The sequence below is a fragment of the Neomonachus schauinslandi genome, chromosome 12 (assembly GCF_002201575.2).
Source record: "Neomonachus schauinslandi chromosome 12, ASM220157v2, whole genome shotgun sequence".
Classification (NCBI taxonomy): Eukaryota; Metazoa; Chordata; class Mammalia; order Carnivora; family Phocidae; genus Neomonachus; species Neomonachus schauinslandi.
The window spans coordinates 64612741-64626205 of NC_058414.1; the positions used below are offsets into that span (position 1 = coordinate 64612741).

The following is a 13465-nucleotide window of genomic DNA, read 5'->3' on the forward strand; positions in this document are numbered from 1 at the left end:
TTTAGGCATAACGATTCTGTTGGTCATTGCTTCGTAGTTTCTTGTGGAACATAATGAAGTCTTTAAGTATTTAATATAGATATTATATATCTTATATTTATTTATCTTAAATATCTATCTAACTTATTTAATTATCAGGCATTAAATAATCAAAATAGTTTTTGTCTTTGAGCTAAGTGGAATATCTCAGGCTGTTTAAGTCTCTGTTGTCCCAAGTTCCTGTAGAGCTTTGGCTGTAATGCCACCTCCTGAACAAGTTTGGGTAGAGGGGTAAGCTCCTGACAGAAAACTTTAACCCTCTCCTTGAAATTTAATATAGGTAATTAAGTAACACTTTCTACTTAACAAGTAGCTCTTAAACATTAGGTTATAAAACTTCTAGTGGTCTTTTGAAAATGAAAGAAATGAAGCTATGGAAACACCGAAGGTTTAATTTTTTTCTCAGATTGAAAAACGGAACAACATTAGAAAAAAGAGTGTCTTGGATTTCTGGGAACTAGGAGTCCAAAAGAGGCCTCAGTAAATTAATTATACATAAACAATATAATGGGCTGTAATTTTATTTTTCAGAGAGAAACACGTAATTGAAAATACCCTTGATTCATTCCTTCAGTATTAAATTATGCATTTAATCTTAGAGAACTTTGAGTGATGCCATAAAATATGCTGATGTGACCTGCTTAAGTAAAGTGCATGGGAAAGTGGCCATTTGGAATAGATTTCTTAAGAAAAGTTTGAAATTCCTGGACTTGAACTAATTTGTTTTCCATGGATCCCATGAGGAAACTTGCAAAACCAGATGACAGGATACAGTCAGATACTGTGAATGGCACTAGTTTACAGTTAAGTTTTCTGGATCTCTTCCATATGTTGCCTTCTTCTTTCTATTTGACCATGTATGGATACATAGAATTTCATAGGCCAGAAAAGTCCTTTTATAAACAGACTCTTTAAAGTATTTAAAATACAGATCTTAATTTTTTTATGTCTGTAAACAATTACGTTGTTAAACTGATGATAAAAACAAAAACAAGGAAACAAGGATCTTAAAATTTAAGATGGTATGGTGTGATTAGTATATAACCTATTATTGAAGATAGAAATGGGCTTTGCCTTCTATGGTCAACTAATCTTTGACAAAGCAGGAAAGAATGTCCAATGGCAAAAAGACAGTCTCTTCAACAAATGGTGTTGGGAAAATTGGACAGCCACATGCAGAAGAATGAAACTGGACCATTTCCTTACACCACACACAAAAATAGACTCCAAATGGTTGAAAGACCTCAATGTGAGACAGGAGTCCATCAAAATCCTAAAGGAGAACACAGGCAGCAACCTCTTTGACCTCAGCCGCAGCAACTTCTTCCTAGAAACATCGCCAAAGGCAAGGGAAGCAAGGGCAAAAATGAACTATTGGGACTTCATCAAGATAAAAAGCTTTTGCAAAGCAAAGGAAACAGTCAACAAAACCAAAAGACAACCTACAGAATGGGAGAAGATATTTGCAAATGACATATCAGATAAAGGGCTAGTATCCAAAATCTATAAAGAACTTATCAAACTCAACACCCAAAGAACAAAGAATCCAGTGAAGAAATGGGCAGAAGACATGAACAGACATTTTTCCAAAGAAGACATCCAAATGGCCAACAGACATGTGAAAAAGTGCTCAGTATCGCTCGGCATCAGGGAAATCCAAATCAAAACCTCAATGAGATACCACCTCACACCAGTCAGAATGGCTAAAATTAACAAGTCAGGAAACGGCAGATGTTGGCGGGGATGCAGAGAAAGGGGAACCCTCCTACACTGTTCGTGGGAATGCAAGCTGGTGCAGCCACTCTGGAAAACAGTATGGAGGTTCCTCAAAAAGTGTAAAATAGAGCTACCATACGACCCAGCAGTTGCACTACTGGGTATTTACCCCAAAGATACAAAAGTAGGGATCCGAAGGGGTATGTGCACCCCAATGTTTATAGCAGCAATGTCCACAATAGCCAAACTTTGGCAAGAGCCAAGATGTGCATCGACAGATGAATGGATAAAGAAGATGTGGTATATATATACAATGGAATATTATGCAGCCATCAAAAGGAATGAGATCTTGCCATTTGCAACGACGTGGATGGAACTGGAGGGTATTATGCTGAGTGAAATAAGTCAATCAGAGAAAGACATGTATCACATGACCTCAGTGATATGAGGAATTCTTAATCTCAGGAAGCAAACTGAGGGTTGCTGGAGTGGGGGGTGGGGTGGGAGGGATGGGGTGAATGGGTGATAGACACTGGGGAGGGTATGTGCTCTGGTAAGCACTGTGAATTGTGCAAGACTGTTGAATCTGAGCTCTGTACCTCTGAAACAAATAATGCAATATATGTTAAGGAAAAAAAAAAAAAAGATAGCAGGAGGGGAAGAATGAAGGGGGGGAAGTTGGAGGGGTAGACGAACCATGAGAGATGATGGACTCTGAAAAACAAACTGAGGGTTCTAGAAGGGAGGGGGGTGGGAGGATGGGTTAGCCTGGTGATGGGTATTGAGGAGGGCACGTTCTGCATGGAGCACTGGGTGTTATGCACAAACAATGAATCATGGAACACTACATCTAAAACTAATGATGTAATGTATGGGGATTAACATAACAATAAAAAAATAAAAAAAAAAAGATATGGGCTTTGCTTAGTAATAAGGAACCAGAAATGGTTTGGAGTAAAATTGGGAGATGATTCATGTAGAACAATTGTATTTTGCATCAGTTTCTAATATATAGTGCTGTGTCATTTAAAAGAATTATTAGGTACAGGGATGGAATGATTACTTTGGATATTTCTGCTTTAGTGACAGTTACCATAAATGAATAAGCTGTTTTTATGAAGGAATGGAAGCAAATTCAAAATATATTGAGATGTTGGAGATTGACCATTTTTTTAGTTGATATATAATGACAACTTGATTGTCTTTTGACTAGAGGACAACCATATATATAAAATACAAACTTTGTAAGTCACATGACATAATATAATTTTTAAATTTTCTTAAATAATTTTTACTTAACATAATTTTTTTAAGTTTTGAAAATCTAACACTGGTAAGTCTGATTATTTCCTCATTTTGCTTTCTCATATTATGAGAGTAATCTCGTATCACACTAGATGTATTATCTTAGCTATGTGGTGTGAAACAGTGGTCTTCTAAGCAATGCACATCCATTATTGATACTGAAAATGGCCAGGAAATATTAAGAACCCTATTTATTGATATCTACTTTTTTAATCTACAGAGAATTAATACTGTGTTAATACTTATTAACAGATTTCCAATTGTATATATTTGGTAGATATAAATAAATATATTTGGGATGTTCAGAATTTCCACTGGTGGTTCACACTAGGATTAAAGCAGTATAAAGACCTTTGGTCTAAAAGATAAGACCTTTGCCTCTTATTTGTCTAAAAGATTAGAAGCCCCTCCATCAACATACATGTCCAAATCTCAGGCAGTGTTTTCAATTTTAACAAGATATTTTTTTGTATTTTTTTTTTTTTAACAAAATAACTTTTGGGGCGCCTGGGTGGCTCAGTCGTTAAGCATCTGCCTTCGGCTCAGGTCATGATCCCAGGGTCCTGGGATTGAGCCCCGCATCGGGCTCCCCGCTTTGCGGGGAGCCTGCTTCTCCCTCTCCCACTCCCCCTGCTTGTGTTCCCTCTCTCGCTGTGTCTCTCTCTGTCAAATAAATAAAATCTTAAAAAAAAAAAAAACAAAACGAAAACTTTTGGTTGCCATAGATCTGTACTGTCCAATTCAGTGTCACCAAGCCACATGTATCTATTTAAATTAAAGTTGATTCAAATTAAATAGTTGATTCAACTCCTCTGTTGCTGTAGTCACATTTCAAGGGCTAAGTAGCCACCATGGCAAGCATCTACTATATTGGACAGTGCAGATACAGAACATTTGCATCATCTCAGAAAGTTCTGTTGGACAGTGCTACCACAGACTTTCTTGCTCAGCAATCTCAGTCTTAGTTCTTCTGTGTCTTTATGCTAGCCTCTGTAAAAATTGCCAAAGGAAAATGGAAAGACATATCTGTAATCCCAAAAGATACACCTGACTTTTTCTACCTAGAAATTAGTCACGTTTCCTTTCCAAAACGTAAATAGCTGAAGTTGCTTTTCACATGTTGATGATTTTTCCCTTAAATCTTACAGTACTTAATTCCTTAATTCATACCATCTTATGGCAGTTAACACTCAAAATTTGAGTCTAATTCTTCTCTCTTAAATTAGCCTGTCAGTATACGTAGAGCCTGTAGTCTTAATTAGCCCTTGATATAAATGTACATTGAATGAAAACCTGTGTTTTTCTGGGGCAGTATTCCCCTTTTCTGTTTGAATCAGTGTTTACTTTATCTAGCAGGAGGAGCATATGCCCAAGATGAATGATTTATATGTTCTGATACACAGCTTGGGGTTACAGAAAATCTTAGATTGTAGGAGGAACTGTTGGCATTGTTTAAGTCCAATACCCTTTCTCAAATAGAATATTTTTACAAATTGTAAAGAGAACCAAAGATTTTAATCAGAGTTAGTAGGATTTTTTTTTTTTCTTTTCAGTGCCTGCACCTTTGCTGATTGCTTTGGTCTAAATGTGCAGTATAATATTTGAGAAGAGAATTGGATCTTAGCCATATCATAAACACAAGTGTAAATAATTATGGCCATGCTGAGAAAGATTTGGGAATGGTAATAAGTTAACTTGAGTAATTGATTTGGACCAAACTAGAAGGAGATAGTCCAGGAAAACATTTACTGTAAATGGTACATAGATATACTTGTCTGGTTAATTGCATTTGATTTCTGTGAATTACCAAATCATTCAAGCACATTATTTATATTATTAGATATGCATTTAGATTATATGAATATTATATGGCTTTAGTGACTATTACTTTTTCTCAGTTCCTGTTTTCCTTCTTTATGTCAATTATAAGCCATAATCCCACTATTTATATATGTGCTTTTCTTTCAAGTAACCAGGACTTCTAGTATCCGCAGTAATTGATTCTAAAGAAAATGTGGGGGTGGGTATTTTGTTTGTAAAAATTTCCCAGTTGGTTTAGATTAATGCTCATCCCCTGCCTCTTACCTTGTAGGAAACCACAGGTGTAATGTGTGGTATTAATATCTGTACCAATGACTCTTACAGGTGGAACAATCCAAAGTTTTAATCAAAGAAGGTGGTGTTCAGTTGCTGCTCACAATAGTTGATACCCCAGGATTTGGAGATGCGGTGGATAATAGTAATTGGTAAGAAGGGTTGTTGTCCCTGCTTTATATTGCATTTGGAGTATCGGTGGTTAGACTTTTTCTGCTTAAGATTTTTAAACTACTCATTTTAGCAAAAGTCACTGAACTTTTAAGTGATATGACTCGAGTTCTTTTACCAACTTTGCCACTTACTTGAAAATGTTGCTTAACTTCTCGGAACTGATTTCTATAAAATGGAGATAATACCTGTCATAGAATTATTTTGAAGACAAATTCCAAAACAGTATAGATACAAGAATTCTCATTATTATAAGGAAGTTAAAACTTTCCATTGTCTACTATAATTTTATCCATTTATTGTATATATTATTTTCTATCACATCCTAATTTAAACCTAATTTTAAATGTTCAGTTTTTCCAAGTCATAAGTTAAGAAAACATTCATGACATTCTATTTGGAAATAATACCTTAGTATCTTATAAACAATATTTAAATTTTTCTTTGAGTACCACATTGTTTTTGAAGTAAATTTCTGTGTCAACTTTTAAAACACCTAAATAATCATGGAACACTACATCAAAAACTAATGATATACTATATGGTGACTAATATAACATAATAATAAAAAAAAATACCTAAATAGGTTCATCATGAGGTTTTTGTATTATTTAATCTTATACTACCAGTGCAAATAATATGATAATTTGGTTGTGCTTTGACTCTATATAATTAATTTTCTTTGATTTGGAAAGTTTAGAAATAATGGAATCAAGATTTATTCAATGTAATTAATATTTGTTTTTGAATCAGTATAGGTAGAAAAATTTGAGATCTCTTCCACTGGTTTGATTGGTTTTGCCCATTTAAAAATATTGATTACTCGAACAGTCATCAGTTGCACATTCATATGTAAATTGAAACTTAATTATTTTATTTATCTGCTTTCTATAGCTGGCAGCCTGTTATTGACTACATTGATAGTAAATTTGAGGACTACCTAAATGCAGAATCTCGAGTGAACAGACGTCAGATGCCTGATAACAGGGTGCAGTGTTGTTTATACTTCATTGCTCCTTCAGGACATGGGTCAGTACTTTGATACTTCTGATAACTTGCTTTTGCTTATTATTACTGAACTTTGGGTGCATGTTTTAGTAATCCAGATCTCTGTGGAGTACATTTAACTACACCAGTTGTGAAATCCCAAATTCTATATAAAAATGGCTTATAAAAAACACTTTTTAAGTCCTAGATGAGCTAATTTTACTTCTTAGTTCACACATAAGGCTTTTTTACCTGCTTCACTGTAAGAAACAGTGTTTCCATCATGGTTTAATGTCTCAGTGTGGCTAGTTTAGCTTCCCCTTTTGACCTCTTGCCACAAATTGAACTACCAAATAATGAGGAACAGCTATAACAATTAGCTTAGACATATTCTAAGAAACTCCAAAGATGTTTTTACTATGGATCTGATGGAAAAGGTTATAAAAAAAATTAAGTACCTAAGTTCTTATGTGCCGTTTATTTCTTCACTAAGTTTCTTTGACTCTGTTTCATCTTAGCTATCACAATCATATTATTTTTCATATCATCCGTGCTAACCTTCTACTTATTAGGAGTTTAAGTGTAAGTATCTGGACATTCATATGATCTGATTATTCTTTTTGTTAGTATGGCCAGCCTCTATTCCTTTTTTTATAGTTTGTACTTCCTCTGTCATTTGAGTAGATATATGTCACTGTCAACTGCAGATGTTTGTATTTATTCTCCTTCAGTCTTTTTCTTTGGGTAGATGACTCTGCATAGCTCAGCCACCTGATGATTAGAGCTGCTATCTCTCTACCAAAAAGAACCGGAATATTATATAGCATCACACTAAATAGCATTACACCACCTCAGATTACAGTAGTATAAACCAGTTCCTTCATAACAGTACCTTTCTCTTCTATTTTCTGCTGCTTTCTCCACCGTTTTCCTAGATAAGCTAATGCTCATTATCATTATCGTGGTTGAGCAAAAAGTCTTAATTATGTAGTTTACCATTTTTGCACTGTCAGATTGTAGTGGTGCAAATGTTTCTTCTTTTGTTTCTAATATTCTTCTACAGTGTTCTTAGAAGTTTACATATTTAATGTGCAAAATTGACTCATCTACTTAAAAGGCTCAAAAAAATAATCTCAAAAACACAACAACACACTATATATAGCCTTTTATGAGTACTTGCTAGCTTCTTCCTGAATTTATATACTTTTTTAAATCATTCTATTTTATCTATTGTATCTATCTATTTTTATCATATCATTAACTTGTTAGGGCTTTTTCTTGGAAGCCAACAAGTAAAATCTTAACTACACTGTAGTCACTAGAAATTGGTCAGTTTTTATCCAGTTTTATTATTTTAGATCTTTTGGACCCTCTCCAAGATTTAGTAATTCTCATGAAATCACATTCCTTCCATCCCTGGGGGAAAGTATATTTCTTAAAATTACATGGGAAATAAGATTAAAAAAAATTTTTTTTTTTTTTTTTAATGATTCAAACGATGTGTAGTAGCTTTGGGCCATTTCTTACTTGTCATGAGAGATGGGGGTTCAAAATTTTTATTTTCTAGGCATAAAAATGTGCTTTTGAATAGTTTCTCATCTTAACTACTTTTAGGCATGGAACAAAGTTTTGCCCATTGGTATGTGTTACTGTGGATTAAGTAAAAGAATAAAACGCTGAATTTATGTAGAGAGTTCTTGATCTCCTGTTCACTACAGACTGAAATTCTAGGCAGTCTAATAGATGAATCAGGGCCTTTCTGTCTTATCTGGATAGTCCCTAGATTCCCTTTTTTGAGGGGTCCTGTTTTGGAGTAATTATAAATTGGTCCAACATTGTATTTTCAGTGTCCCCCACCTCAGCCCACCTAGTGTCATCACTAAACACAAGACTGATTTATGATTTCAGGAATTGTTGCTTCATTTTCTGTTCAGTGATTGGTAAAGCTATTAAAATTAAAAACTGACTTGGAACTTGAATTTTAAAATGGTATTTTTACCCTTTTGTATATTGATTTCCATTTAAAAAAAATCAGTGTCGTTCAGTGAGTTTTATACAGAAGATTTTTTCCCCTTAGAAATATATGTATGTGTATATATTATAAATATTTGTCATTTGCCCTGTAGTCATTTTATTTTGTTGTAGGCTTTGAGGTTAAATAAATAAAATAGTCTTTTCCCTCTAATGTGGGTTTATCTTCTAGAAATTCTATAAAGGACTTTCCATTGTTTAAAACTAAATTTCTTGGAAAAGATGACCTGAAATAAAACTAAATGGACAGAGGAAAAATTTCAACCAGAATGTAATCTACATGTGAACTAAATGTTTTCTGCTGTTGACATTTTGTAAGCTTCTGAAATTTGTATTCTAATTTAAAAGGGCAGAAGGGTTTTATCGGGGCTTTTATAAAGGTTTTACCTTTTTTCCCCTAAAGTTTAATTTTTAAACTGATTTAAATGTTCTTCGGCCTTGTTGTTTTATATTTAAGAAGTTGACTTTACCCATTTCCTTCTCATTGTTGTTTTTTAGTGTCTTTTTCTTTAAAAGTTGAGATAATAAATATTTAGCAAGTGCTGTTTTACTTTTAAGTGTAAAACCTTGTTAACTTAGATTTTGATTTTAATATTTTATATTAAAATATTAAAATATTAGATTAACTGAATTCTTGTCTGTTACTGGTTTAATGAGGTGGTACTGGTGGTAACTTAAATTTGTCATGAGTATAATCTGGAAAATGAACTATAAAAATTTACAGATCTGAGACTGATTGACCAGGCCATGGCTTTTATATTTAATGTTGTATGTAATGACTGATGAAAAAAAGCAAAACTTAAATTTTTTCAAAGTTGGTTATGTTCTTTCAGTTAGCACTTATGAAATAAAGGTGCTGTTTATAGATAATACAGTGTTATTCCAGCGACAATCTCTTTTCTATAGTGTTCCCTATTCTCTGAATGCCAATATCACATTTCAAAGGATTCAGGATAAGGAGAATTAGAATAGGAGGTAGGTGTCTTCTCCATACCTGCCTTCCTACTCCATATCCCTATCTTTCTGCCAGTCAGCATCACTACCACTAAGAGGTATAGTATTATTTATTAATTGTTAGTAAAAAGGAATACCTCTTTAGTCTCTGGGTCCCCGACCTCCCCGCTACTTATACATATATGTATATACTCCCACACACAATATGTTTATTTAACTATAGTACTCTAAAAGAACTCTAACAAGGGCTTTCTCTTTATTTTATATTAATAAAATTCATGATTAAACTAGATCTTTTTTCCAGTTGTTTTTAAGGTTTGTAAGTTAAGGAATAACAATTTAGAATGCTATTTCTATGAAAAATATTCCCATCTTCATTTATTTTTGTGGAATATTAATTTTTAGCCTATAATATATTCTAAATGTGAAGAATTTCTTTGGTTTTCATTTAGAGTTATTCAAGAACATAAGGAAAATCACAGCACCTTACTTTTTTGGTCAGCAAATATTTGGATACCTCAGGTGTCGAACTGTAATAGGTGTTGGAGATATAGATATGAGACAAAGCCTTGCTCTTAAGGATATTCTAGTGAGAAGATGGGGAAAACAGATACACAATATATGACAAATTAAGTGTTGTGACCTCTTAGAAGATGCCTAGCGTTAGGTTGGAGAAATATTCCCAGAGGAAATGAGAATTATAAGCCAAGTCCTAAAGGACAAAAAGGAATTAGGCAAGCCAAGTAGAAGGGGGATGGGAACGGAGTGTGTTTTAGGTAGAGGCATTAGCCCATGACCAGTGGTCAAAGTATGGGGCTTTCAAGGAATCGTAAGTTCAAAAAGGCTGGCACATTACAAGTAGGAGGTGGCAAAAGATGGTAAGGGATGTTAGGAGATGAAGACAGCCAGAAAGGCTGTGTCTTCACAGGCTTTGTAGGCCACACTATCCAAGGAATCTGGCCTTTGGTAAGGTTTTCAGTCAGGGAAATGACTCATTCAGATTGGATTTTAGAAAGACCTTTCTGATTGTAGTGTGTATGGTTTGGAGGGAAACTGGGTGCATTCTAAAAATTGTCTGTGCTAAAAAGGTCTTAGTGGCCTGAACCGAAATAATATATTTATTTGTTCAATAGGTTTTAGGAAATCTTTGGGAGTGAGAATCAGGAGGGAGGAACCCTCGGTTTCAGCCTTGAGTAGTTGGGTGGATTGTAGTAGTACCATTCTCAAAAATAGCACAGAAGAGGAGGGAAAATTTGGGGGTTCAGATGAGCTTTTGATTTTGAGCTAAAATTGGATGTCTAAGTGGTATTTCTACTGGGTGGACACAAGTCTGCAACCTAAGAATGAGATCTGGGCAGGATGGAAGATTTGAGACTCCCTAGAGGGTGATAGAAGTCACTGTGGTCAATGCTAAGACTACAGAATGCAGAGTAAAGAGAGAATGTAGTATAGAGTACTCTGAGGAAGGTAACTCTTAAGGGACTAACTTACAGAGACGATCCTAATAAGTACCCTAAGGAAACCGCTTATGAGAGAGTAATGTCAAGTGCTGCGTAATGGGTAAATATAAAAAGTAATGGTAAACACCACAATATCTATGAGTTACTGATGCTAATTATATTAGGAGCATGGCAGTATATGGTGACCTTCTTGAAAGTATAACAACAAAGTGAGAGCAGCAGCCAGATTGTAATGGGTAAGAGGGATAGTGAAGAAAATTCTCTTTTGAGCCTTTTATCTGACATCAAGAATGGAATGTGGGGTTCAAAAGAGGACTATCATTTTTTATTTAAAAACAAAACAGATTTCCCAAATTTTGAGTAGTAAGTACAGAGGCTATTCTAGGAAAGCCTATTAGGAGCTTCTCTGGTTTTTCTAATTCCTCTTTAGGGCCAAAATCCTATGACCAGGGTGTTCGGGGAGGAGTCAAAGCCTTCTTAGCCACTCCAATGCTTATTGAGGTCCTGTTCTACCTAACTGTTGCTGGCCCAATACATCTTCAGAGAGTGGTTCTGATAAGTAAGTAGTCCCAGTGTATTTAATTGAGCACTGGGGATGTGAATGATCTCTTCCGCCAAATTGATCATTCAATCATATTAAATATTGTGTATTTCAGACTTAAACCATTGGATATTGAGTTTATGAAGCGTTTGCATGAAAAAGTGAATATCATTCCACTTATTGCCAAAGCAGACACACTCACTCCAGAGGAGTGCCAACAGTTTAAAAAACAGGTGAGAAAAGGAGCTTGAATTCTTGGGTTTCTTATACCACTCATGTAATTTGCAGTTTTTGTATTTTCAGTTTAATGTGTTACAGTGTATTTCTCTTGCTACTTTACTATATGGTCATTTATACTGTATTAAAAATAACTCTTGAAAATCATCTGCCTGTTTTCTCCTCAGAGCTCTTATCCATTATCAGTAGTGCCCTTATCCTTTGTCAATTTAAATGACTCTTTTAGATGTTACTGTTACATCACTCCTCTCCACACCCTTTAGAATTATATTTTTTTAAATATTTTATTTACTTGAGAGAGAGAGCGCACACGTGGGTGGGGGTGCGGGGAGCGGCAGAGGGACAAGCCGACTCCCCGCTGAGCAGGGAGCATGACAAGGGGCTTGATCCCAGGACCCTGGGATCGTGACCTGAGCCGAAGGCAGACGCCCAACCAACTGAGCCACCCAGGTGTCCCTAGAATTATTTTTTTAGACTGAATTCCCAGGAAGAGGATTACTTTTTGAAAGGGTATGATTATTTTATAGTTCTTTTTTCCCCCCCATTTTGTCATGGTGCTTTCGCACTAAAACAGATTTTTTTATAATGAGTGTATTTTTTCAATGCCTTGCCAGCATTGTCATTTTATTTTTAAAACTTTTTTTGGAATTAAGTGGCACTTAATTATTTCTTTAACTTTTAATTTCCCAGAAAGGCTGAACACTTTTTAAAACAGGGGTTTACTTTTTCCTCATTGTGTTTGATTTGTTATATATAACATTTTTTGAAATGTAGTGTGAATTTCTGGAGCTATGCTTCTATACCAGTAGTCTGTTTTTTATTTTATGCCAGTTGTAGTTTTTAAACTGCAGCTACTTTAAGTAGACTCCACTCACAGCATGGAGCCCTGTGTGCAGGACTTGAACTCAGGATCCTGAGATCAAGACCTGAGACAAGATCAAGAGTCCAGTGCTTAACCAACTGAGACACCCAGGTGTCCCATACTGTAGCTACCTTGTATAATACTTAAAAATAGGTCTTAGTTATCTCTTACTGTCTTTATAAGTCCCCTTTGTAACAAGATACTTTGTTTTTCCACTTTTTTCAATATGAATTTTAGAATACCTTGAAACCTACTACAAAAACAAAAATCTGGGGGCACCTGGGTGGCTCAGTTGACTCTTGATTACGGCTCAGGTCATGATCCTGGGGTCCTGGGATCAAGCCTCGCATCGGGTTCTGCACTTGGCAAGGAGTCTACTTGAGGATTCTCTCCCTCTCCCTCTGCCCCTTCCCCTGCTTGCTCGTGCTCTCTCTCTCTCAAATACATAAATCTTTAAAAAAAAAAAAAAAAAACCCAAATCTGTTGAGATTTGCTTTGAGATTATGCTGTATCTGTATATTTTGGGAATGTTTTAATTCATCATTTTTATTGTATTTGTATTTCTATTAGGAGTATATATTTATTTATTTTACATTTATTCACTCCCATTTTTATTTTGTAATGTGCTTTTTCTAAGTTCAAATACTAATTGTTTCCCAAATCCAATTACTTAAGATAATGAGAAGGGAGAGGATTTTTTCCTAAGTACTGCTATGCATAATCTTTAAGAGCCAGACAAAAATATGTTTTCTTTTGTCTTTTTATAAAATACAACCAAAACCTATACCAACATAACTCCTCTTGGTTTGTGTGTATCTTGATATGGAATTGTACTAAAAACTTAGGGATAAAAAAGATGAATAAACAATAAAGTCTTCTTCCAAATTCGTCACTTTGTAGTAGTTGTACAATATTTTTTTTTAATATTCTTTAAAAGTGGTTTTTAACTACAGGATGCCTATCAAAATCATCTGGAGAACTTTTTTAGAATGAGCTATTGGGGGGGCGCCTGGGTGGTTCGGTTGGTTGAGCGCCCAACTCTTAATTTTGACTCAGGCCATGATCTCA

At 34.8% G+C, this 13465-nt stretch overlaps 1 protein-coding gene across 4 annotated transcripts in view; it reads left to right on the forward strand.

The window, feature by feature from the left end:
- Positions 1 to 13465, forward strand: part of SEPTIN7 (septin 7) — a 122013-nt gene that overhangs the window by 81582 nt on the left and 26966 nt on the right. For all 4 annotated transcript variants that reach the window (XM_021699443.2, XM_021699442.2, XM_021699441.2 and 1 more), the window contains 3 exons: positions 5206 to 5306; positions 6220 to 6354; positions 11414 to 11531. In XM_021699443.2, coding sequence (XP_021555118.1) covers positions 5206 to 5306; positions 6220 to 6354; positions 11414 to 11531 — 354 coding nt within the window. The remainder of the gene's footprint in view (positions 1 to 5205; positions 5307 to 6219; positions 6355 to 11413; positions 11532 to 13465) is intronic.